The 24,935-nt window shown below is 43.5% G+C and overlaps 1 protein-coding gene across 1 annotated transcript; it reads left to right on the forward strand.

The window, feature by feature from the left end:
- Positions 1-8,431: 8,431 nt before the first annotated feature.
- LOC122941201 (PSMC3 interacting protein) lies at positions 8,432-23,976 on the forward strand. The gene is made up of 8 exons (XM_044298262.1): positions 8,432-8,553; positions 9,769-9,869; positions 13,164-13,253; positions 13,340-13,451; positions 15,429-15,574; positions 16,314-16,367; positions 21,896-21,955; positions 22,749-23,976. The coding sequence occupies exons 1-8, from the start codon at positions 8,529-8,531 to the stop codon at positions 22,803-22,805; spliced, it is 645 nt and encodes a 214-aa protein (XP_044154197.1). The 5' UTR covers positions 8,432-8,528; the 3' UTR covers positions 22,806-23,976.
- The last annotated feature ends 959 nt before the right edge of the window (positions 23,977-24,935 follow it).

The following is a 24,935-nucleotide window of genomic DNA, read 5'->3' on the forward strand; positions in this document are numbered from 1 at the left end:
GATTTTCAATGTAAAGTCAGGAGTCCCTTTTATACCATCGGATCTGAGTTTTCTCCAATCCGATGGTATATTTTAACTTGTAGCGTCCCCATCACCATGGGAACGCCTCTATGTTAGAATATACCATCGGATTTGAGTTACATCGTGAAAACTCATATCCGACAGTATATTTTAACACGGAGGCGTTCCCATGGTGATGGGGACGCTTAAAGTTAGAATATACTACAAACTGTGTACATGACTGCCCCCTGCTGCCTGGCAGCACCCGATCTCTTACAGGGGCTGTGATCCGCACAATTAACCCATCAGGTGCCGCACCTGAAGGGGTTAATTGTGCGTATCGTAGCCCCCTGTAAGAGATCAGGGGCTGCCAGGCAGCAGGGGGCAGACCCCCCTCCCTCCCCAGTTTGAATATCATTGGTGGCCAGTGTGCGCCCGGCCCCCCCTCCCTCCCTCTATTGTATTATCATTGGTGGCCAGTGTGCGGCCCCCCTCCCTCTATTGTATTATCATTAGTGGCCAGTGTGCGGCCCCCCCCCCCCCAGACCATTTGTGGCAGCGGAGAGTTCCGATCGGAGTCCCAGTTTAATCACTGGGTCTCCGATCGGTAACCATGGCAACCAGGACGCCACTGCAGTCCTGGTTGCCATGGTTACTTAGCAATATTAGAAGCATCATACTTACCTGCTGCGCTGTCTGTGGCCGGCCGGGAGCTCCTCCTACTGGTAAGTGACAGGTCTGTGCGGCGCATTGCTTAATGATGCCAATCTTGTGTGCATCCGTGTTTTTTCACGGACCCATTGACTTGAATGGGTCCGTGAACTGTTGTCCGTAAAAAAAATAGGACAGGTCATATTTTTTTGACGGACAGGATACACGGATCACAGAGGCGGATGACAAACGGTGCATTTTCCGAGTTTTTAACGGACCCATTGAAAGTCAATGGGTCCGCAGAAAATCACGGGAAACGGAACAACGGCCACGGGTGCACACAATGGTCGTGTGCATGAGGCCTAATGTGGATTTCTCTAAACTTTGGAATGCCTAGAGTGGCACAGAGAGAATGGAAAGTCATAGAAGTGGACCTTCTTTGGCCACATCCCACACTGATGACTGTTTCATTGTAAACACTGCCCCGCGGAACCGGATGATGAATGCCACACAACTCCAGGTACATTTAAGGGAGGTGAGAGGCACCCAAGTGTCACGTCAGACAGTTTGAAACCATTTACATCAGAGTGGTCTGGGTGCTAGATGACCATGCAAGGGTACCTGACCACAGGCGTCATCGTCTTGCATGAGCCAAGTAACATCTATGCTGGATGAGGGACCAGTGGGCCTCCGTGCTGTTCATGAAAGTCGATTCACGCTGAGTAGAAATGATGACCCCCAACAATGTTGGAGACGACAAGGAGAGTGCTATGCATCAGCCACTGGTGTCACCAGATGAGCCTTTCGTGATGGTGGTACAGCGTGGGCAGGTGTGTCTACTCAATACAGAACTGCCCTACACTTTGTGAACGGTACAGTGACAAGCCCATACTACTTGAATGACATCATTAATCCAGTCATTGCACCCCTGCATAAACAACACAGGCCTAATTTCATCTTCTTGGATGACAATGCGCCAGCTCATCGAGGTTGCATCATTAGGGAATGGCTGCTGGAGACTGGGGTACCTCAAATGGAGTGGCCTGCACATTTTTCAGACCTGAAGCCAGGGGTCGAGTGGAGGGGGAACGCATGGGAACGGCGTTCCTGCACTTTTTTCATGGCAGGAACGCCGTTCCCTTTCAGCCTCAAGCCAGGAGAACACGGCTGAATCAGATTCACAGGGGGAGACGGAGCGCACTGTGCAGGGCAGGTTAAGGGAGGAGGGGCGGCTTCAGTTGAGAGGAAGCTGTCTGTGCGGTGCCGCTGCCTGCGACTCCTCTCATGGCGCCCCGCCCCCTAATGACATCATCTCCTTCACTACGAGATCATTTAGAATGTCTTTTAGAAAAGTTTGTCCTGGGATTCGAACTCACGACCTCTACACATCAGAGGAAGGCATTTACCCTCACAGCCATGAAAGCCATCTAGGTAAATGCTTAAAAAACCTAGTGTACTGATATCTAGTGTACAACCATACACATGACAGCTGCCCACTGTGTATGGATGTAGCAGAGCTGGGTGTGTTGGGGCAGCTGTCATGTGTATGGTTGTACACTAGATATCAGTACACTAGGTATAAGTAGAAGTCTTATTTTTTTTTTTTTAAACAGCTACCTTGACAGCTTTTATGGCTGTGAGGGTAAATGCCTTGCCTCTGATGTGTAGAAGTCATGAGTTCGAATCCCAGGACAAACTTTTCTAAAAGTGTTTTTTTTTTTTTTATAAGACTTCTACTGATACCTAGTTTACTGATACCAAGTGTACAACCATACACATGACAGCTGCCCACTGTGTATGGATGTAGCAGAGCTGGGTGTGTTGGGGCAGCTGTCATGTGTATGGTTGTACACTAGATATCAGTACACTAGGTATAAGTAGAAGTCTTATTTATTTTTTTTAAACAGCTACCTTGACAGCTTTTATGGCTGTGAGGGTAAATGCCTTGCCTCTGATGTGTAGAGGTCATGAGTTCGAATCCCAGGACAAACTTTTCTAAAAGTGTTTTTTTTTTTTTTTATAAGACTTCTACTGATACCTAGTTTACTGATACCAAGTGTACAACCATACACATGACAGCTGCCCACTGTGTATGGATGTAGCAGAGCTGGGTGTGTTGGGGCAGCTGTCATGTGTATGGTTGTACACTAGGTATCAGTACACTAGGTATAAGTAGAAGTCTTAGTTTTTTTTTTTTAAGCAACTACCTCAACAGCTTTTATGGCTGTGAGGGTAAATGCCTTGCCTGTAATGTGTAGAGGTCATGAGTTCGAATCCCAGGACAAACTAAAAGTGCTTTTTTTTTCTTTTTCTGATACTTCTACTGATACCTTGTGTACTGATACCTAGTGTACAACCATACACATGACAGCTGCCCCAACACACCCAGCTCTGCTACATCCATACACAGTGGGCAAAGTTACCTACAGTAGAAGTCTTATATATATATTTTTTTTAAGTAGCAAGCTAGACAGCTTTCATAGCTGTGAGGGCATATGCCTTGCTTCTGCTGTGTAGAGGTCATGAGATCGAATCCCAGGACAAACTTTTCTAAAAGTGCTATTTTTTAAATTTATTTTTTAGTCCGCAGCGACACAAATTACAGCATGCTAGATTTTCTGTGCTTTTTTATTTTTTGGAGGGGGGGGGGGGTTGCAGTGGATCTTGGGTGAGTTCCCACACTTTTTTTCCCAGGACTTGACCCCTGCCTGAAGCCCATTGAAAACCTATGGGATCAGCTGAGTCGCCCTGTAGAGGCTCATAAATCTGTACCCCAGAACCTCAATGACCTGAGGGCCGCTCTTCAAGAAGAGTGGGATGCCATGCCTCAGCAGACAATAAGTCGACTTGTGAACAGCATGAGACATCGTTGTCAAGTTGTAATTGATACTCAAGCCACATGACAAGTTATTTAGACACTGACATTTTTTGTGGGGGTATACCCACCACTGGTGTTGGCTTTTGTTTCAATTGTTTGAGATGAGAAAATCACCATTGTATGCTTTTACTTAAATGCCCTACTTTCAGGATATAATATCACTGTACTGTGAGTTTTTTACATTTTCCATAAAGTTTACCAGAAAGCCAAATATCCCTAACTTTTTGAGAGTAGTGTATAATATATATATATATATATATATATATATATATATATATATATATATAAAATCATGTATTCCAGCTCTGGACATCTTGGCCAGCCAATCTTTTTTTTTAAATGAGGCGATGAAGAGATTTGCATAACTGGGAGCAAACTTAGTGGCCATGGCGGTACTGGTCGTCTGTAAATAAAAATTAGACTCATAATAAAATAATTATGAGACAATATAAATAAAGTGCCTTCCAAAACAAAATGCAATTTATCTACTTCCAAATCATGTTTTAGCGTTTTTACAATGGCTTGAATGCCCTGCTCGGGGATTAACAATGGTATACAAAGAACTTACATCTAGAGATTGGTGAACATTTTGTGTGTATTGCTGTGTCTGTCTGTGAAGCCCGTTGTGTTCTCATGTGTTTCTGATCATGTGAACTGTGTGTGTTTTGGTCCTTCCTGCTATTGTTTCCTGCGATGTTTGTGACACTTGGTCTTTGTTGGGGTTTGATGTTCACGTGATGATGATCTGTGTTGTTAGCCTAAAAAATGATTTGTAAGTGGTTGATATTTATTATACATTGTTCCCTCAAGATACAATTGCCTCAGGACAACGAGATTTTTGTGAACTCACCTGTAAAATCTCTTTCTCGCTTTATTCATTGGGGGACACAGGACCGTGGGTATAGCTTGCTGCTGCCACTAGGAGGCGACACTAGGCTGAAAGCTGTTAGCTCCTCCCCTGCAGGCTATACCCCCTCCAGCCTGGAGAGAGCATATCAGTTTGTGCTTCAGCAGTAGGAGAAATTCACCTCTCCTGCTGATGTTCCCATGAGAGGGAGAGCCCTGGGGAAGGTGGCCGCCGATGATGAAGATCCACTTACCTGTCTTCATCTGTGATCTTCACCCTCAGATGCATCACCAGCAGGGCCACCCAATGACCGCTGGTACCAGGCGACAGGGGTCCGGGCAGAGGAGGGCTGAAGAGAGGGTGACCCTGTAGCTGGGGGGAAGCAGGGGAGCGAGGCTGCCCAGGTACACTTTATCTTCTTGGGGGAGGCAAGGCGGTGAATAAGGTACGCCGGCCAGCCTCCCGGGGATACAGGGACGCAAGCGACCCTGTACCCCCATCCAGGATCTGTGAAAAAAATCAACGAAAAATAAAAAAAATTACAACGCCACCCTGCAAAGCAGGGAGGTCTGCCTCCTACGACACTAAGCTAAAAACTGATATGCTCTCTCCAGGCTGGAGGGGGTATAGCCTGCAGGGGAGGAGCTAACAGCTTTCAGCCTAGTGTCGCCTCCTAGTGGCAGCAGCAAGCTATACCCACGGTCCTGTGTCCCCAATGATATGAGCGAGAAATAATATTTTCAGCATACAATGGTCTTTTCTGACCCATCGTAAGATGAAACCTGACTCAACATACAATGTCTCAGACTTAGATCCAACCAATCAAGGGCTCTTGTCTGGTAAAATAGCGGTATGAGTTGCTAGTTAGCAGCTATTCCTGACTGTTATATGTAAGGACTTGTTTTATCTGTCTTAGGCCTCTTTCACACTTGCGTTGTTAGGATCCGGCGTGCACTTCCGTTGCCGGAAGTGCCCGCCGGATCCGTAACACCGCAAGTGAACTGAAAGCATTTGAAGACTGATCAGTCTTCAAAATGCGTTCAGTGTTACTATGGCACCCAGGACGCTATTAAAGTCCTGGTTGTCATATTAGTAGTGGGGAGCGGGGGAGCAGTATACTTACCGTCCGTGCGGCTCCCGGGGCGCTCCAGAGTGACGTCAGAGCGCCCCATGCGCATGGATCACATGCGCGTGGGGCGCCCTGACGTCACTCTGAAGCGCCCCCGGAGCCGCACGGACGGTAAGTATACCGCTCCCCACTACACTTTACCATGGCAAACAGGACCTGGCAGCCATGGTAACCATTCAGAAAAAGCTAAACGTCGGATCCGGTAATGCGCCGAAACGACGTTTAGCTTAAGGCTGGATCCGGATTAATGCCTTTCAATGGGCATTAATTCCGGATCCGGCCTTGCGGCAAGTGTTCAGGATTTTTGGCCAGAGCAAAAAGCGCAGCATGCTGCTGTATTTTCTCTGGCCAAAAAACGTTCCGGTCCTGAACTGAAGACATCCTGATGCATCCTGAACGGATTTCTCTCCATTCAGAATGCATTAGGATAAAACTGATCAGGATTCTTCCAGCATAGAGCCCCGGCGACGGAACTCTATGCCGGAAGAAAAGAACGCAAGTGTGAAAGTGCCCTTAGTTATCTTCCTTTTTTTCTTAAATCTTCATTTTCTCTTATCTTGGATGATATTTTGGGGCTTTGGAACCGATTACTCAACTTACAATGGTTTCAACATACAATGGTCACCCTGGAACCAATTATTATTGTAACTTGAGGGACCACTGCTATATTGGTATATTATATTGTGTCGAAGAGTCATCCAGATTAGCTCCTTGATTACAAGCTGACTCTACAACACAATATAATATACCAGAATATAATAAATATCAACCACTTACAAATCATTTTTAGGCCAACAACACAGATCATCACCACATGAACATCAAACCCTAACAAAGACCAGGTGTCACAAACATCGCAGGAAACCATAGCAGGAAGGACCAAAACCACTTAATTCACAGTATCAGAAACACATGAGAACAACAGTCTTCACAGACACAGCAATATACACACAGATTGTTCTCAAATCTCTAGATGTAAGTTCTTTATTAATCACGAGCAGGGCATTCAAGACAGTGAAAAAAAAATTTAGTCTAAAACATAATGTGGAAGTAGATAAATTGCATTTTGTTTTGGAAGGTATTCAATTTATTTTCTCATAATTATTTTGAGTCAAATTTTTATTTACAGATGACCAGTACAAATCTCTTTGTCGCCTCATTTAAAATATACTGCATTACAATCAGTTAAAAAAAAGATTGGTGGAGAGGTGACTTTATAGCCAAGATGTTCAGAGCTGAATCCAGGAAGATCTATGAATTTGGGTCCCTGATTTCAAGGAGGGAACACTTCCATGACACGACAGGACGCAGCACCACCTGAAGGCCATAGAGGAGGTTGAGATGCACTCCCTAGACCTGAAGCTTGCTAACACTGAATAACACAACAGCAATGAAATATCTATATCAACATTATTTATTATAAGTCTGGAGACCTATTGACTAAATATAACTAAACTAACCCAAGCTATTGTATCCAGCTATATTAAACCTACACTAATATTCAGACCATGGCATATACATTTTCCACAACTATGCAATAGTGGAAAATATGTGGTTTCCATACGAAGGATGGACATACTGTTATGATCATTTTACTATAGAACCTGAAGAGCCATGAAAGTGAGGGCCCCAGAGACAGCTGCTTAAAGGGGCCGAGACTACATATATGTAATTGAAATTGGTATTTATATTTTATTTGACATTTTGTATATTGCCATTACTCCAGCCATTCTGAGCCAGTCTAATGCACAGAGAAAATCCGCTGTATGGTCTATGACCAGTCTGCCCCTCGGTGTGCGTATAAAATAACTGTAGGCTACCTTTGTACGTTAGAGATTAGATGCAGATTTTCATAGAGAAATGAACATTTTCTATATCACCCTTGCAATAGAGAGTGTGAAATCCGATTTTTCCGCTGGCTTTTCTCTCACTTTTGAACCCAGCCTATGTGCAGTGATTTTTACCACAGACTTCAATTGGGTTGTTAAATATAAAAAAAATGCACAAAAAAACAATAAATGGCGATTTATGCATGGTTTTTATCAAATTTTTATACAGTTTTCATGCTGATTTTCTCCATACAAATAGGCAACGTGTGCGGTTCACCTGACATCAGATTATTGTCCCACTGCAAAGAATGGAAAATTCCAATCGGTCCAAGACCCCTATCGATAACCTGCAAGAAGTAACCTGTATGAAACGAGTCCACCAAGGCGCTGTTCGCATCTACAGCGGACTCCATCATACTTGCCATTACAAATAACCCACCATGTAGCAGTTTTTTTCCCCTGCAATATGATAGCTCCTGAGGGACTCCATTATAAGTCAGTGGGGTCCATTGACCCTCCGGTGACGGTCATGTGAGATTTCTCACTGCTTGAATTCAGTTTTTCTGTGTCTATAACCATAGTAAAGTAAGATTCCTAACACAGATGTGAACTCAGGTCATCCACTGAGGATCTGCTTGGTGAAGCCGCGTGCGGCCTCACACATCTCCTTCAGACGTGTTTTTGGCATTCGCCATCTAGATAGCGTGACTATGGACAGATTTGTCATATAAAGTGCATGAATACGGTGTGAATACAGCCCTATTCTGTACTCATGTTCGGGCACAGCACAGCAATGGTGGTGGACAGTTTCAATAAGCAAGATGTGCATGGACATGGCCATATTGTCAGGCAGTACTTCCTACAGTCAATCAATGAATGAATATGTTTTTCAAAACCATCTGGTGAAAGGGCAGCCATGTTGCCAAGGACAACCAATCGGGCTTGCTGTTATTAAACGCATTAAATAACGGAACCTGGGCGCTCGTCATTTTAAAGCCCACTAGGTACAGTGGACTAAACCACGTGCGGTGCACGCCTCGTTCTGGATTCGCTCTGCACTCATAGCTTGATTGTCATTTCCTGTTTGCGTTCCAAGTCTCGAGCTGGGGATGGAGTCGTAAATGAAAATGCCGTGGAGCGGAGTGGCGGGATTGTCAATTTATTCAGTTATTTGAGCGCTGTGCATACCGAGAGATGAGTAAATCAAAAGACGCTGTGGGTGAGTGACCCGCCGCCTGTATTCATATGTTTATACATACACAGCACATGGAACGTTACAGCTGTGTCACCTGCAGTATGAAGGAGTACAGAACTCTTCCAGAGGAAAAGTGGAGTCGTTGCCATTAACAACCAATTATCTTTCGCCTCTCATTTTTCAAAGGCCTGTTAGAAATTGTAAGCCATGAGCTGATTGGTTGTCATGGGCAACGACTCCCCCTGGTCCTTTTTGATACATTTATCCCAGAGATCTTATACCGTAAGAAGTTAGTCTTTCTGGGTATATATGAAGGTTTAGTGGGGAGACGTGTATTTATCGCAGGATCAGATTCCTGGGGCTAATATAAGGCTCTGACAGAAGTGTACGGGACCTTACTGTGCCTCCATATTGCTCCAGTTTCACACAGAATCCAACAGAAAAACTTTTTTTTCACTTATCTTGTGTACCTCCCTTTCTATGGGTGGATAGCAGCTGATCTTCTGCACCTCCCAGGATGTGCTGCAAATAGCTTTTGATAACCTCTTCCTCCCCTACATAGAAAATAATTCCTCACATATGGCCCCAGAGATATATGGCATGTAATGTCCCCGCAATTTACTTCTCCACTGTCCAGAGAGAGATATAGTTGAAGGGGTTTTGCCGTTACAGACAATCGCGGCATATCGCTAGGATGTGCCCCCATTGTCTGATAGGTGCGGGTCCCACCTCTGGGACCCGCACGTACATGGAGAAAGTAGTACATGCGCGGTGTGCTCCCATTCACTTGTATGGGAGCAGCGCTTGGTGGTGGCCGTAACCCGAGGTCCTCCAGCCACAACTCTCCCCGCTCCGTTCTAGTTGTAGGTGCGGGTCCCAGAGGTGGGACCCACAATTATCAGACAATGGTGGCATACCCTAGCGATATGCCCCCATTGTATGTGATGGGACAACTTCTTTAAGTAGTTCTATAAATTTCTAAGTAGGAATAAATGAAAGGTGTCTGAGCCACTTCATCTGCTTCTCACTATGCTGGCACTGAGAGGAGGAGAAAGGAAGTCCACCACTGAATGCAGGAGTAGGTGGACCAGAAGGATAAACAGCAGGGGGCGCTGCCAGAGAGAAGAGTGTAGTACATACAAACCTTATTATATGTTTATTGCAATACTTCATTTGGAACACTGTTCATTGCATAGTAATACCCTGCATGGGATAACCCTCCAAAATCTCTCCCTACAGCCAACAGTCTTATTCTGAAGTATATGAATGACCAAAACCGGCCGTACAGCACCCAAGATGTATTCAGTAACCTGCAGAGGGAACATGGGCTTGGCAAAACTGTAAGTAAATAATAATGTAGTAATGGTATTGTGGGGAAATGTACCCACAAGCTGAAAACTGAGCAGAGATACAGAGACAGCTGTCAGCCAACAGTGCGCAGGACAAGAGACGTTAGTCTAAAGTTGGAACAAAACGAAATTTAACAGTGAACAAACGTTTTAGACAGCGGATGACAGACCATTATCGTCTGATAAGAAGTCAGCAATGTTTAATATTTTTGACCGATAGTTCGACAAAAGATCTTTCGTCCATCGGCTGGTTTCGTTGAGCATGTATGGGCAGTTTGAACAAATCTAAAAGCCACTATGGGCTAAAATGTGTGTGGTCGTTCACCAGATGTGTTCAACTATCAACCAACTTCTCTCTAATGTGTATGGCCGCCTTTATAGTATGTCCACATAGGAGATATTTTGGTGCAGGAAATCCTCAACAAATCCACGGGTTACATACCTGCCCATTTACTGCAAATCTTTCCCTCTGCATTAAAAAGAGTACCCTCCACAGGACAAGGCCTCATGCACACAACCATAATTTGAATCTGCAATTTTTGTGGATCGCACTTGGCCCCATTCATTTCTTTGTCTCCAAAAAAAGAAAAACGATACCACACAGATGTCATCCGTGTGCTGTCTGTGTCCATATGTCTATCCCGCAAATTATAGGACATGTCTTATTTTTGTCTATTTTGCGGACAAGAATAGCCATTTCTATTAATGGGACTGAGAAAAAAGCAGATTGCACCGAAATTTATGTGGTTTGCAGACTGTAGAACTGATATGGCCATGCACATGTAGACTAAGTTGACATGTTGCAGATTTTAAAAATTTCATTTGCATTACTGCTACTGAATGGTTGTATGAAAGATAGCAGCTGCTGATTGATGGTCTGGCTTCAAATTAAAAAGGGGTTGTCCTAATGAGACAAAGTCTTTAAGGACCCTTTCAGACGAGCGAGTCTCGCGCATTGGACTTGCAGGGCGAATTTGCAGCAGCACCCGTCCTGACCAGCACTGACGGGGTCGCATTATATTGATTTATGATGCTATGTAACCCTTAGGCCCCTTTCACACTGGCAAGTTTTCTGCGCGGGTGCAATGCGTGGTGAGCGCGATGACATCAGCGCAGGTCCTTTTGCAGGTTCTGCAAGAAGAAGAAAGAAGACGATAACGGCTGCGCGATCAAGTGGATGAGGTGCGTAATTTTTCTTAACCCTCAAGGGACATTTTACTTAGCATTCTGTATTAAAGAATGCTATTATTTAGCATTATAACCATGTAATAATGAAAAAAAATAAAAAAATCTACAGAATACCGAACCCAAAACCGAACTTCAGTGAAGAAGTCCGGGTTCGGGTGTGGGTACTACATTCAGTTTTTTATCACGCGTGTGCAAAACGCATTAAAACACTTTTCAATCACAGACAAAACGGACTGAAATTGACGCCCGTGTGCAAGGGGCCTTACAGTTCTGGAATGTATTGTATAACACTGACATAATGCTGTCAGTGTTATACAATACATTCTAGAACTATAACGATTACCTAGCATCATAAATCAATATAATGCTATACGACCCCTTCAGTGCAGGATAGGTGCTGCTGCATACTCATGCTTGCTGCAAGACGGATGCTTGAGACTCGCTCGTCTGAAAGGGGCCTAAAGTTTTTTTTTTTTCTTATTTCATTGTTAGGACTGTATCACACAAGTGTGTGCAGTCTGGGAATCACACTCAATGAGTGAGCATGATCTTCCGTTCTGGACACTGCTCGTCTTGTAGGAGTGCATGGCATTATACTGATTTATAATTCTGTGTACCTTTCCTTTACCTTACTTGTACAGGTTCATACTGAAAGCTGACACTATAATTCTGTAGAAGGAAGGTCATGCAGAGGCACATAGCATTATAAATCTGTATGCCATGCGCTCCTGCAAGATAAGCAGTGTCCAGAATGGAGGATCACGCATACACATGGAGCATGATTCCCAGACTGCACATACTTCTGTGAACCAGCCCTTACTAAGGCAAGATGGCCTGGGTGGCTGGGAAAAAGCTAAGCGGGCCTGTGCTCTGATGTTTCTTTAGCTCCCATTGCAGTTCATAGGAGGAACAGTGTAGCCCAGCAAGCTATGCTGATTCTGAGTTAGGCCTCATGCACACAACAGTATTTTTTTGCGGTCCGCAAAAAGGGGTTCCGTGATCCGTGTCTGTTTTTGTTTCCGTGTGTCTTGCTTTATTTTTGGAGGATCACCAGACATGAAGGAAAGTAAAAAAAAAAATCTAAGTCAAGTTTGCCATGCAAATGATGGGAAAAAAACGGACGCAAATGACAATCTTGTGTACCTCCGTGTTTTTTCACAGACCCATTGACTTAAATTGGTCCGCGAACCGTTGTCCGTGAAAAAAAATAGGACAGGTCCCAGGTATTTTTATCACGGACGCGGATGACAAGCGGTGCATTAGCCGAGTTTTCCACGGACCCATTGAAAGTCAATGGGTCCGCAGAAAATCACGGAAAACGGAACAACGGTCGTGTGCATGAGGCCTTAGGCTTAGGGGAACATTATAGCTTGCTGTGCAGCACTGTTCCTGTAGCTCCTATGCACTGCAATGGGAGTTAATAAAACAGCCACCTGTGGATCAGGACTTAGTGCCATTTCACTTAGTAATGGTGAGATGTCCCCATTTTCACCCAGACAGCCCCCCTGACTTGAGCATTGGAGCAGTTGATGCTCTGATGCTCAAAGGCATTTTCTGGAGTTCCGGTGACGTACCGAGCTCTCCATGGGGCTGCCAGGCGGAGGCTTCCGGCCAGCGACATCACCGTCACTAATAGGCGGTTTTTAGCACTGCCCTAGCTTGTAAAACGGCTAGGGCAGCACTAAAGCCCGCCCATCAGAGCCGGTGACGTCACCGAACACACTGCTGGCAGTGTGTTATTGTAAATAAAAAAGCCCTTGTCCTGCGTGATCCAGCTGAACCTGGACAACCCCTTTAAGGGTGCTGCCACACATCACTGTTATGCTGCGTTTTGGGTGTGTCTCCGAGAACTCAACACTGCAAGCACATGCTTACTCCCTACCCTTTAGGCCATGGTAACACATTCAGGGAATAGACATGGATACTGCACCTAAATCCTTCATTCTTGCTAATGCAAATGAATGAGGATTTTTGTGCCCCATTCACATGCTCCAGAAAAATTTGGCATGAACTAATAAACGTGTGTTTTCCATAGTGCCAGTAACTTCATTTACATCTCCTTACATACCCCCATCATTGTCTGTTTCTCCACTCCAGGCTGTTGTTAAAGCAATGGAGCTACTTGCCCAGCAAGGACAAATCAAGGAGAAGGTTTATGGCAAGCAGAAAATCTACTTTGCTGATCAGGTGAGCTAAATAGTGTCTCCTCATATATAGCTTTCCTTTGCTTAATTGTGCTGGCCATAGTGTCATCCCTTTAATTGTTTGTTTAGGACCAGTTCCCAAATGTGAGTGAAGCAGAGCTCAAGAGTCTGGATGACCAGATCTCAGAAGTGTCTAGTAAAGTGCAGAGTGACCAGCAGGGGTGCCGTCAGCTGGAGACAGGTTTGTCATTTACTTTTGGTTATATGTGATATGCCTTAAAGGGGTTATTCAAGATCTATAATGCCCCCCTGGGCCAAGATCTATAATGCCCGGGCCCCCCACAGAGGTTGTACTTGCCTCGCTCCCCGGCATCCATGTTACTTCTGACAGCCGCCGCTGCATCTCCCCATCGCGCTGATGAAAACATCCAGCAACGTGGAGGTAAGGGGGGGAGGCTAGGGAGGCTTATTCCTGTCGAGGCCTGCTATTGATTGGTTGCCACCCCCGATGCCGGATGTTTTGATCTGCGGGACAGGAAGATGTAGCAGCGGCCGTGTCAGCATCAGAAGCCACGCATGTGCTGGTGAGCGAGGTAAGTACAGGCTCTGTGAGGGGCCCAGGCATATGGGGGGGGGGGGGGCTTTAAAGGAGGAGCAATTTTTTTATGATTGCACTCATTTTGAGCTAAAAATCATTTTTCCAATTGGTCTTTATTAAAAAATACGGAGCCCTTTTTCCTGTACAGAGCTGAGAAGCTCTAGTAGCAGCCTCTGGATCTTCTCTCTTTTCCATCAGACTAGGAGCAGACAGATTTCATATTCATTATAGCTCAGTTCTTATCTTAATGATAAGAATGTGGCTTAAATAAGTGTTTATGGCCTCTTAGTAGATATATGACCAGCACAAAGTGAAAATGAAAGAACCAGTCACACTGTTAGTAAAACAGTTAACCCTTTGTGACAGAACAGGTCAATATTTTTCCTAAAGGCCAATTGAAAATATGATTTTTAGCCCAAAATGAGTAAAACGCAATCATAAACAAAAATTGCCTCCAAAGGTGTCCATAGCCTTTAAAGTATTGCCTCATAATATGACCTGCTGTGATACCAGGCACAGAAACAAGTGCTGTACACACCCCCAACTGGTTACCGTACCTCCCTCTGTACCCTTATTGCCGACTGCTAGCAATTCATTCATAACTTCTAGTTGAAATAATAAGGGTCCATTCACACGTCTGTTTTTTCTTTCCTGATCTGTTCCGTTTTTTGCTGAACAGATCAGGACCCATTCATTTTCAATGGGTCCTGGAAAAAATCGGACAGCACAATGTGTGCTGTCCGTTTCCGTTGTTCCGTTCCGCATGTCCGTTTAAATATAAAACATGTCCTATTATGTTCCCGAAAAATCGGATCCTGGTACAATGCAAAGTCAATGGTTCCGCAAAAAACGGAAGACATTCGGATGTCATTCCGTATGTCTCCCGTTTTTTGCGGAATCCGTTCCTGGAAACACATAGCAAATATATATATATTTTTTATTTTTTTTTCCAAAGAAATCCAAACAACTTTATTTAATTATTGAAATGTATACATGTTTCCGTTTTTTGCGGATCCGCAAAAAACGGATGACATACGGAAACATTTTCAGGAACAACGGATCCGCAAAAAACGGACCGAAATTCGGATTATAGAAAAATACTGACGTGTGAATGTAGCCTAAGGCTGGGTTCACACCTGAGCGTTTTACAGCGCGTTCCTACGTGCTGTAAAACGCTCAACAAGGAGAAACCAATGATTCCCTATGGGAATGGTTCACACTTGGGCGTTTTACAGCGCGTACGATCGCGCTGTAAAACGCCCGACGCTCCAAAAAGTACATGAGCGACTTTTGGGGCGTTTGTGGCCATAGGACACTGTAGTGAATCACAGAAACGCGCGTCAAACGCGCGTTTACTATTACAAAAACGCGCATAAAAATGTGCGTCTAAAACGCGCGTTTGCGCAACGCTCAAGTGTGAACCCAGCCTAAAGGAATGGCACAACATAGAGCCATAAGAATAGGTGTTACAGAATGAAGGGAATGCATGAAGCTATTAAACAGGCATGTCAGGAGTGGTGAAAGGTCCTTGTTAATGTGTGTGGGGGCCTTTACATTAACAGTTGTGGGTTTTTGTTCTTGGCATGTGTTACTGTTAATACGAAATGTCACCCTTTGTAGAGCTGAAAGATCTTAACAGCTCCATGACCACTGAGGAGATGGTGAAAGAAATCAAAGAATTAAAGCAGGAATGTAGTAGGCATCAGGAAAAGCTGCAGAAGATTAAATCTGCAACTAATCATGTCACCCCTGAGGAAAAAGAGAAGGTACAGTTAGGGATTGGATGCTATCAATATGTGCCCATTACAGACACAGCAAATAAGGCCAACCAAACATAAAGATGGCTATCTGCCAAGTGACTGTTTGGCTGACAGCCATGTCACCTGCACAGCCAAGAGAGACGGAAACAGTATTTACCTTCAGTATCAGAAAGGCGTGATTTTATTTTTATTAAAACAGATTTATTTTTGAGAAGTTTGTTTTTTAAATGATACTTTTAATTATTAAGAATAATTTAACTTTTTTTGCCCACTTGGGAATTAAAGCAGCTATTCTTTGCTCATGTCACTTGTATAATGCTTTGGAATACTGTGTTATACGGACAAACAACCTATTAGGCCTTATAGACAGATATAGATGGCTGATCTGGGCGTTTGTTAGGTCCCCCAGCTACCATGGTAACCAATCAGCAGACCCTTCGCCAAATACTTGAGATTCTACAGTCGCTATTGACCACGACATCTAAGGGGTTAAAATGCTGGGATTGGAGAGATCTCCGTTCCAGCCAGTTGTGGAAGGGGCCTGGCCAGTACCATGACAGCCAATCAGATTCTAGTTATTTAAAAGGAGAGATTGGTAGAGTGGGACAACACTGTTTCTTGTTTGTTGGGCTGTAAAAATATCTGACTGTATAGTTCAGAAAGCCAGTACCTGAAGCATTTAGGAATTACTTTGCACCGCCTGCATGTTGTATGTAATGTCCCCGTTCTGCTGCTTGTCTTCTAGGTGTATAGCGAACGGAAGCAATACAGTAAAGAATGGAGAAAGAGGAAACGCATGGTGAGCATTTCTACCTCCTTTCTACTTGCTGGCTTCATATACTAGTGTTGTGGGTGTTTGACTAAGAAGTCTAATATTTTGTTTTAAGCCTAACATCACAACTTTATCTCATTGTCACATACCTGTATTGTTTTTTAATCTGGCTGTAATTCACTCCACATCCGTCCTCCTCCCAAATTATATAGTCATGAAGCCATGTTACTTAGTCATCTGTGCTGCACAGAAATACTACAAGTGCCCAATTTGTCAAGACTAGCAGATCATAAGCCATTCTGAACTAGTTAGCACTCAAGCAAGACATCCAATTTATTAGGAGACCTTTTAATAAATTTGGCACATCGCAGTCCTCTCAATCTGCTCCAGCTATGATGCATAGTTTTGTGCTATAATTTGCCAGTTTTTGGCAGGGTTGTGGAGTCAGTAAGCCAAAGTTATGACTCCTGTAATGTTTAACACTCCGACTCCTTCATAAATGGCCAATAGTTTACTAATGGCAAAGTTAGGGTACTTTCACACTAGCGTTTTTCTTTTCCGGCATAGAGTTCTGTCCTAGGGGCTCTATACCGGAAAAGAACTGATCAGGCATGTCCCCATGCATTCTGAATGGAGAGTAATCTGTCCAGGATGCATCAGGATGTCTTCAGTTCAGTCATTTTGACTGATCAGGCAAAAGATAAAACCGTAGCATGCTACGGTTTTATCTCCGGCAAAAAAAAACTGAAGACACGCCTGAATGCCGGATCCGGCATTTTTGTCCTGTAGGAATGTATTAGTGCCGGATCCGGCATTCAAAATACCGGAATGCCGTATCCGGTCTGCGCATGCGCAGACCGGTAAAAATGTAAAATAAGATACAAGACGGATCCGTCCTTGCAATGCATTTGTGCGGCGGATCCGGCGGGCAGTTCCGACGACGGAACTGCCCGCCGGATCACACTGCCGCAAGTGTGAAAGTAGCCTTACTGTAGGAAAATGGTGACATCTGTCTTTTTTTCTTACTATCATGTAAGTAATCAGGCTACTTAGAACTTAAACCATATTTATTTGAATACAATGTCTGAAATTATCCAGATCCCTTTAAGTAAATATGCAATGCACTATGCATTTATTAACTGGAAAATGCAGTTATACACTTAATAATTGTAAGAAATGTATGAATTTGTCATTAGAAAGAGTTAGAAAAAGCTAAAAAAAAAAGTTAGAAAAGCTCAATATGTCTGTCCTGGAAATGCAGAGAATCATGTGCAAGTCTAAATGGGAAAAAAAGAAACATGTAAAAAGTGTAGCTGCTATATTTATTGCTTGCTGTAAAAGGTTCTGCAGCCTGACTCTGCTATGGAAAGATTCATACTTACCTGCAGCTCTGGTCCTGCGCACTTGCTGCCGTAGCCCATCTTCCGGTCCACAGCTTGTTTACTTCCTCTCCAACATGATAATCTGCTCCACTGCAGCCAATGACTGGCTTCAGTGGTAAAATGTCCACAAGAGACACATCTGAAGCCATTTATTGGCGGAGCAGCCAAGCTGCTTATCGGAAGAGGGACAAATGGGAACTGGCATGCAGGACCAGAGCAGCAGGGAAGTAGGTAAGTATGCTTTGGGCCCTGTGAAAAGTTACTTATTCCCAGACCGTTTAAGGGGTATTCTGGTTATATTAACCTACGGCTGGGACCCCCACCAACCACAAGAACATCCATACCCTGTGGACACCCCCGAAATGAGGACAGTCGGGGATGCGCTCAGCCCAACCAACCACTCTGCTAATTTCTAGCAGCTCCACGGGGTCCTTGTTCTCGTGGTTGCTGGGGGTCCCAGCGCTAGGACCCCCACTAACCTAATAGTTAACAGTATAGGGGATAATTTAATATAATCGGAATAATTTAAACACGGTCTTCCTGTTCTGAGATTACTGCAAACATGTAGTCTTCACTACAGACAGTCTGCAGTTTCAGGCATTGTAACTAAGGGCTTTGGAGCAGCATAAATATACCTTGTATAAGGGACAGAGAAGAACACCGGAGATGTGAGAACAGATTACCTACCTTCAACTCCACAACCCTAAGGCCTCTTCCAGACAGGCGTTGCGGGAAAAGGTTCGGGTGCGTTGCGGGAACATGCACGATTTTTCCACGCAAGTCCAAAACATTGTAATGCGTTTTGCACTCGCGTGAGAAAAATCTGTATGTTTGGGATCGGTGTTCTGTAGATTGTATTATTTTCCCTTATAACCGAAAATAATAGCATTCTGAATACAGAATGCATAGTAAAATAGCGCTGGAGGGGTTAAAACACTTTTTAACCCGCCTTAATCCACTTGATCGCGCAGCCGGCATCTCTTCTGTCTGTCTTCCTTTGCTGTGTGCAGGAACAGGACCTGTGGTGTCGTCACTCCGGTCATCACATGATCTTTTACCATGGTGATGGACCATGTGATGACCGGAGTGACGTCACCACAGGTCCTGTTACTGCGCACAGAAGAGATGCCGGCTGCGCGATCAAGTGGATTAAGGTGAGTTAAATTTTATTTTATTTTTAACCCCTCCAGCGATATTTTATTATGCATTCTGTATTCAGAATGCCATTATTTTCCCTTATAACCATGTTATAATGGAAAATAATAATGATCGGGTCTCCTATCAACCGTGCGTGAAAATTGCACCGCATCCGCACTTGCTTGCGGATGCTTGCGATTTTCACGCAACTCCATTCATATCTATGGGGCCTGTGTTACGTAAAAAATGCACAAAATAGAGCTTGCTGCGATTTTCACGCAACGCAGAAGTGATGCGTGAAAATCGCCGCTCATGTGAACAGCCTCATAGAAATGAATAGGTCGGGATTCAGTGCGGGTGCAATGCATTCAACTCGCGCATCGCATCCGCGCGGAATACTCGCCCATGTGAAAGGGGCCTAAATGTACTGGGCTGCAAGAGGCCACACTTCTCCCAGTAAGCACCATCCACTTTTCAGAAAAAGAGTAGCCTAGAGTAGTGTACAATGATAAAACAGCTATTTTTTATGCATAGTTCTTGTGCAAAAATTGTGACTGCTTGACGTTCCCTTTTTGCCTCATGCAGTTTACATGGTTGCGGTTTTAGCTTGCTGTGTCCATTGAGTATTTCCCTTTTCCTCAGTGGGGATAACAGGACAAATGTTTATGTTGAACATGTGCACAGCTGTCAACAAGCGATACTTTAACCCGTAGAGGAAGCTCGCCGTACATGTACGGAGCTGGTGGACGTGACTAAGGCTACTTTCACACCTGCGCTAGGTGCGTATCCGTCTGGTATCTGCACAGATGGATCCGCACCTATAATGCAAACGATGGTATCGTTCAGTACGGAACAGTCTGCATACACTTAGTCAAAAAAAGTCTAAGTGTAAGTCAAACAGATCCGTCCTGACTTTACATTCAAAGTCAAAGTCAATGGGGGACGGATCCGTTTACAATTGCACCAATATTGTGTAAATGTAGACTGATCCGTCCCCATTCACTTACATTGTAAGTCAGGACGGATCCGCATGGCTCCGCACAGCCAGGCGGACACCAAAACGCTGCAAGCAGCGTTTTGATGTCCGCCTCCAGAGCGGAATGGAGGCGGAACAGTGCCAAACTGATGCATTCTGAATGCATTGGGACTAAACTTATCCGTTTGGGGCCGCTTGTGAGAGCCTTGAAACGGATCTCACAGGCGGACCCTGAAACGGCAGTGTGAAAGTAGCCCTAAGGACCAGCACCGTACATGTACGACAGGCTGATTGGGTGGGTAATTGTAAACAAAAAAGAAAAACAGACATATTGGGTATTGGCGTGTCTATAACGACCGGCTCTACAAAAATATCACATGATCCACCCCTTCACCTGAACGCCGTAGATAAAATTAAATAAAAACTGTGCTAGGCTAAAACAATCATAATCATGTTACATCACAAAAAGTGCAACACCAAGCAATCAAAAAAGCGTATGCCCCCCAAAATAGTACCAATCAAACCGTCACCTCATCCCACCAAAATAGTATCAATCAAATCGTCACCTCATCCCGCAAAAAATTAGACCCTACATAAAACAATCGGGCAAAAAATAAAAAAAACTACGGCTCTCAGAATATGGAGACAATTTTTTAATTTTTTTTTTCGGTTTTAAAAATGCTTTCATTGTGTTAAAAGTGAAAAAGCACACATATTGGGTATCGCCATGTCCGTAACAACCAGGTCTATTAAAGGCCTTTTGCTTTGTTACTGTAAAAAAATGGAAAAATCGGCCAAAAATCCTTTAACTGTTGTGGAACACCTACAAAGTTTGTAAAATCAGTTTTGAATATCTTGAGGGGTGTAGTTTTTAAAATGGGGTCATTTTTGGGTGGTTTCTATTATGTAAGCCTCACAAAGTGACTTCAGACCTGAACTGGTCCTTAAAAAGTGGGTTTTGGAAATTTTCTGAAAAATTTTAAGATTTACTTGCATTCCCAAAATGAAACAAACATAAACTAGACATATGGGAAATGTAAAGTATCTATTTTAGGAGGTATCACTATGTGTTTTAAAAACAGAAATTGAAAGTTGCGAATCATTCAATTTTTTTTTGTAAATTTGGTATTTTTTGAAAAACATTGACTGAAATTTACCACTATCATGAAGTACAGTCTCAGAATGACTTGGATAAGAAAGTGTTCCAAAGTTATTTCCACATAAAGTGACATGTTACATTATTTTAAAAATGGCCTGGTCCTGAAGGGGTCATCCAGAATTAGAAAAACACAGCTGCTCTTTCCCATAAACAGCACCATACTTTTCCACAGGTAGTACGTGGTATTGCAGTACTAGACTCAACTCGTGGACAGGTGCAGTGCTGTTTTGGGCAGAAAAACAGCCCCATTTACTGACCTGCAATATCCAATACAAACCATGGACAGTTGTGTGGTTGTTCCTGAAAAAAATCAACCATATTTTTCTTTACCTGGGCAATCTTAACACACTCTCTATAGAGTTCTGTGGAGACTTGCAGTCCTAGTTGCTGGACTTTGGCCAAAACAGACAAGAATAGGACATGTTCTATCTTTTTTTTGTGGGGCTAGGGAAAGTACATACGGATGCGGACAGCTCGCTGTGTAATGTCTGCATTTTTTGGGGACCCATTGAAACTATTATATTTCTGGCCCGCGAAAAATGCGGTCGTGTAAATGGGGCCTTATAATGATTTATAAATCGGTGAATTCAAGTCTGACTGCAGCTGCACTGAATTAAATTATATTGAAAGCATTATGTGATTGCAGGTCATTAGATCTGAGGTCGGGCGGGAACACACAGCTTTATAAATCATTATAATGCTGTCAGTTTGTGTCACAAGAGTGTTCAGCTCGGGACATACTGCTTCCACATGGATTGTGTTTCCCAGACTGAATACGCTCATGTGAAACTGGCCTTAAGATACCTCTAGATATACTTTTTGTTGGAATACCCCTTATAGGTAAAGTCAGAACTGCTGGAAACAAAAACTGAATGATTTTTATTACCTTTTTACATTCTAGGCTACAGATATTTTCGATGCCATCCTTGAAGGATACCCCAAAAGCAAGAAACAATTCTTTGTAAGTAACTAGAGTTACAAACCTGTTGCTGTCCTGCAAGTATCAGCAGCAAAATATATATAGAATTTTAAATTGTTCAATACTGGGACATTCTTCTTCCATACCAGACATATTTTATTACATGCTTCTCTGAAAGTCAGTCTTTTTTTTAAAATATATTAATTTTAAATATAAAGCCATTTTTATGATCGTATTTATTTTTAAATTGTGTTCCTTTCCGTGAACAGTGTTTTGCTATAGGGGATATATAATTTATGATGGATGGGGGCAGTGATAGAAACTGTGAGGGCTAGTGGTAGTATTGTTTATTTCATTTTTTGTTGTAGCAACTATGAGTCTTACAGCAGAGCTGTTCTGCCTCTGCTAAGACCCAGCAGCTTGTGCAGTTACCTGGCCCTCAGTGATCATATGTTCGCTAGGACCAGAGTAGACCTGCTGCCTCATGATGCAATATAGAAGGCAATTTAAAAAAAAAAAGTCTCAGCCTTCTCTGTAGGGCACCTGCTGTTACTGGAAGTGGTCTTTATAATGCTATGTGCCTCTGCATGACCTTACTTCTACAGGATCATACTGACAGCTTTATGTCACTATGATCCTGTAGAAGTAAGATCAAGGAGAGGCACCTAGAATTATATATCATGATAATGCTGTGTGCTCCTGCAAGTCCAGAACAGAGGCGCGATTCCTGCAATGGACTCGCTCGTGTGAACCAGCCCTAACTCTCAAAACGCTCTGCAATACAATTTGTGTACAGGTTGTATTACTTCATGACATTCTCTCTGGAAACTTGCAGGAAGAAGTTGGGATTGAAACAGATGAAGATCACAATGTAACTGTACCTGATATCTGATCATCGGCATAGAACCAGAGACAAAGCTTTAATTTGTATATAAGGGACACTGTGGGAGTATTGTATGAGCTTTCAGAGTTTAAGTATTTGGGGAATAAGAGCTGGCATATGGCAGGGAACAGTATATACACTTCTGCTGAATCAAGCTGCATAAAATGTTAGAACAAGATGATATAGCAGGGTTACATATAAAATCTGGTTGGCTGATCTGCTAATGCATATTATATTTTATGCAACAAAGTATTTACACCTATGGAGTCTGTAATAGCATGTTCTGGATCAGTTATGAACCTGGAAATAATCTAGTACATCTGCCTCATAGTCACTGTTTCCTGTGATTAATATATATATTTTTTTTTTGGGTGAATGAGGAAGCAGAACATTAGATGGAGAAGCAATGAAATTTACTGTAAAGCAGTTCTGGTATTTGCTGTATAATTGCAACATCAACTATTTGACTTCTGTTATGTCTCCCACAGCTTTAGCACACCCTCCAAAGATCCTATTGCTCTTAGGGCCGTTTCACACTTGCGTGTGGCTTTCCAGTTTTGAAGTCTGGCAGAGGATCTCAAAACTGGAATTAAACGGATCCGTGAAATTTAATATATCGGGATGCATCCGTTTCAGCTGGATTTTCGGTTGTATTAAATCTAAACGGAACCAGATCCGGTATGAAAATCATTGTAAGTCCATGGGTGCCAGATCGTGTTTTTTATTTTTATTTTTTTGTTAAAACGGATCTGGCACCATTGACTTTCATGCCGAATCCGGTTTGTTTTGTTTTACAGACCGGACACAAAACCACAGCTTGCAGTGGTTTTGTGTCCTGTCAAAAAAACACAACAAAATAGAACAGATGCATCCTGATTAGTTTTTTCCCCATTGACAATGAATGGGGACAAAACTGATCCAATTTGGCTCGGTTTTGAGATCTTCTGCCAGATCTCAAAACCAGAAAGCCACAACACAAGTGTGAAACAGACCTTCGATTAAGGCCTCCTGCACACGAACACTTGTGCACTCCATGGTCGTGCTGCGGGGGCGCAATGCGCGAACACCGTCCGTGGGGCAGCGGATCGCGGACCCATTCACTTTAATGACATGTCCTATCTTTTTGCGGCATGGAAATACGGGACGGGACCCCACAGAAGCACTCCGTAGTGCTTCCGTTCCATGCTTCCATTCCGCATCTCCGGACCAATTAAAGTGAATAGGTCCGCATCCGTGATGCGGAATGCAAACGGAACGGTGCCCGTGTATTGCGGATCCGCAATTAAGCCTAAGTCTAGTGTCTCTTGCAACTTTTTTTTTTTTTTTTAAAGCTTGTGATACACTTGCCACCATTTCCTAGACAGCATGGGAATGCAGTAGCCTGTTCTAACAGTGACAGCGAGAAACTGAGGTATATGGGTTTATGTGATTTAGAGCAGGATTTCTAAGTAAAAAGTAGAGTAATACCTGATAGGACTCCTAAGAGAGACAGAGTCCTTATTAATCTGACCCACTCAGGAGGATTGACAGCTTTTCCAGTTTCTGTATGTACACACTAGGACGCCAGTGCTGCGGACCATAAACTGTGGTCTGCAATCCACAGGCAATGGCCATGTGCCCGCTGTTTATAGACCCATTTACTTAAATGGGTCCGTGATCGGCAAGAATCAGTCCATTCCACAAAAAAATAGAATGTTTTATTTTCTTGCAGTGTGGATGCACGGAAATAAATCTCACAGAAGCCATGGGATTCCGCTCCGTATGCTGTGGACCCATTCAAGTGGTTTCGGACCGTTCGTGTGCATGAGCCCTTACTCAGAAACCCTGCCCCAAGTAATAATTCTATACATCATGGAGCTTAGTTTCTTATCACATTTTACGCTGGGCAACAAACACCTGCAGGTTTGCTTTAAGCCCTTTCCACATTCACCTACTACTTTATCTTTAGGAGTTTCACTTGTAAGGAACTGCTACACACACACATTAGCTTTCAACTCTCCCACAAGCAAGCATGCTTGGTTCTCCAGGTGTGCATGTTCATTTAAAGTGAACCTGTCACCACAAAATGCAGTGCAGTCTGCAAGCAGCATATTAAAGAACAGGAAGAGCTGAGCAGATTGATATATAGTTGTGTGGGAA

Source organism: Bufo gargarizans, chromosome 6 (assembly GCF_014858855.1).
Source record: "Bufo gargarizans isolate SCDJY-AF-19 chromosome 6, ASM1485885v1, whole genome shotgun sequence".
Classification (NCBI taxonomy): domain Eukaryota; kingdom Metazoa; phylum Chordata; class Amphibia; order Anura; family Bufonidae; genus Bufo; species Bufo gargarizans.

Coding starts and splice junctions, on each gene's coding strand:
- LOC122941201 (XM_044298262.1), top strand. CDS start 8,529: ATGAGTAAATCAAAAGACGCTGTGG. Junction 15,575..16,313: donor CCCCTGAGGAAAAAGAGAAG/GTACAGTTAGGG, acceptor CTTGTCTTCTAG/GTGTATAGCGAACGGAAGCA. Junction 21,956..22,748: donor AAAGCAAGAAACAATTCTTT/GTAAGTAACTAG, acceptor GGAAACTTGCAG/GAAGAAGTTGGGATTGAAAC.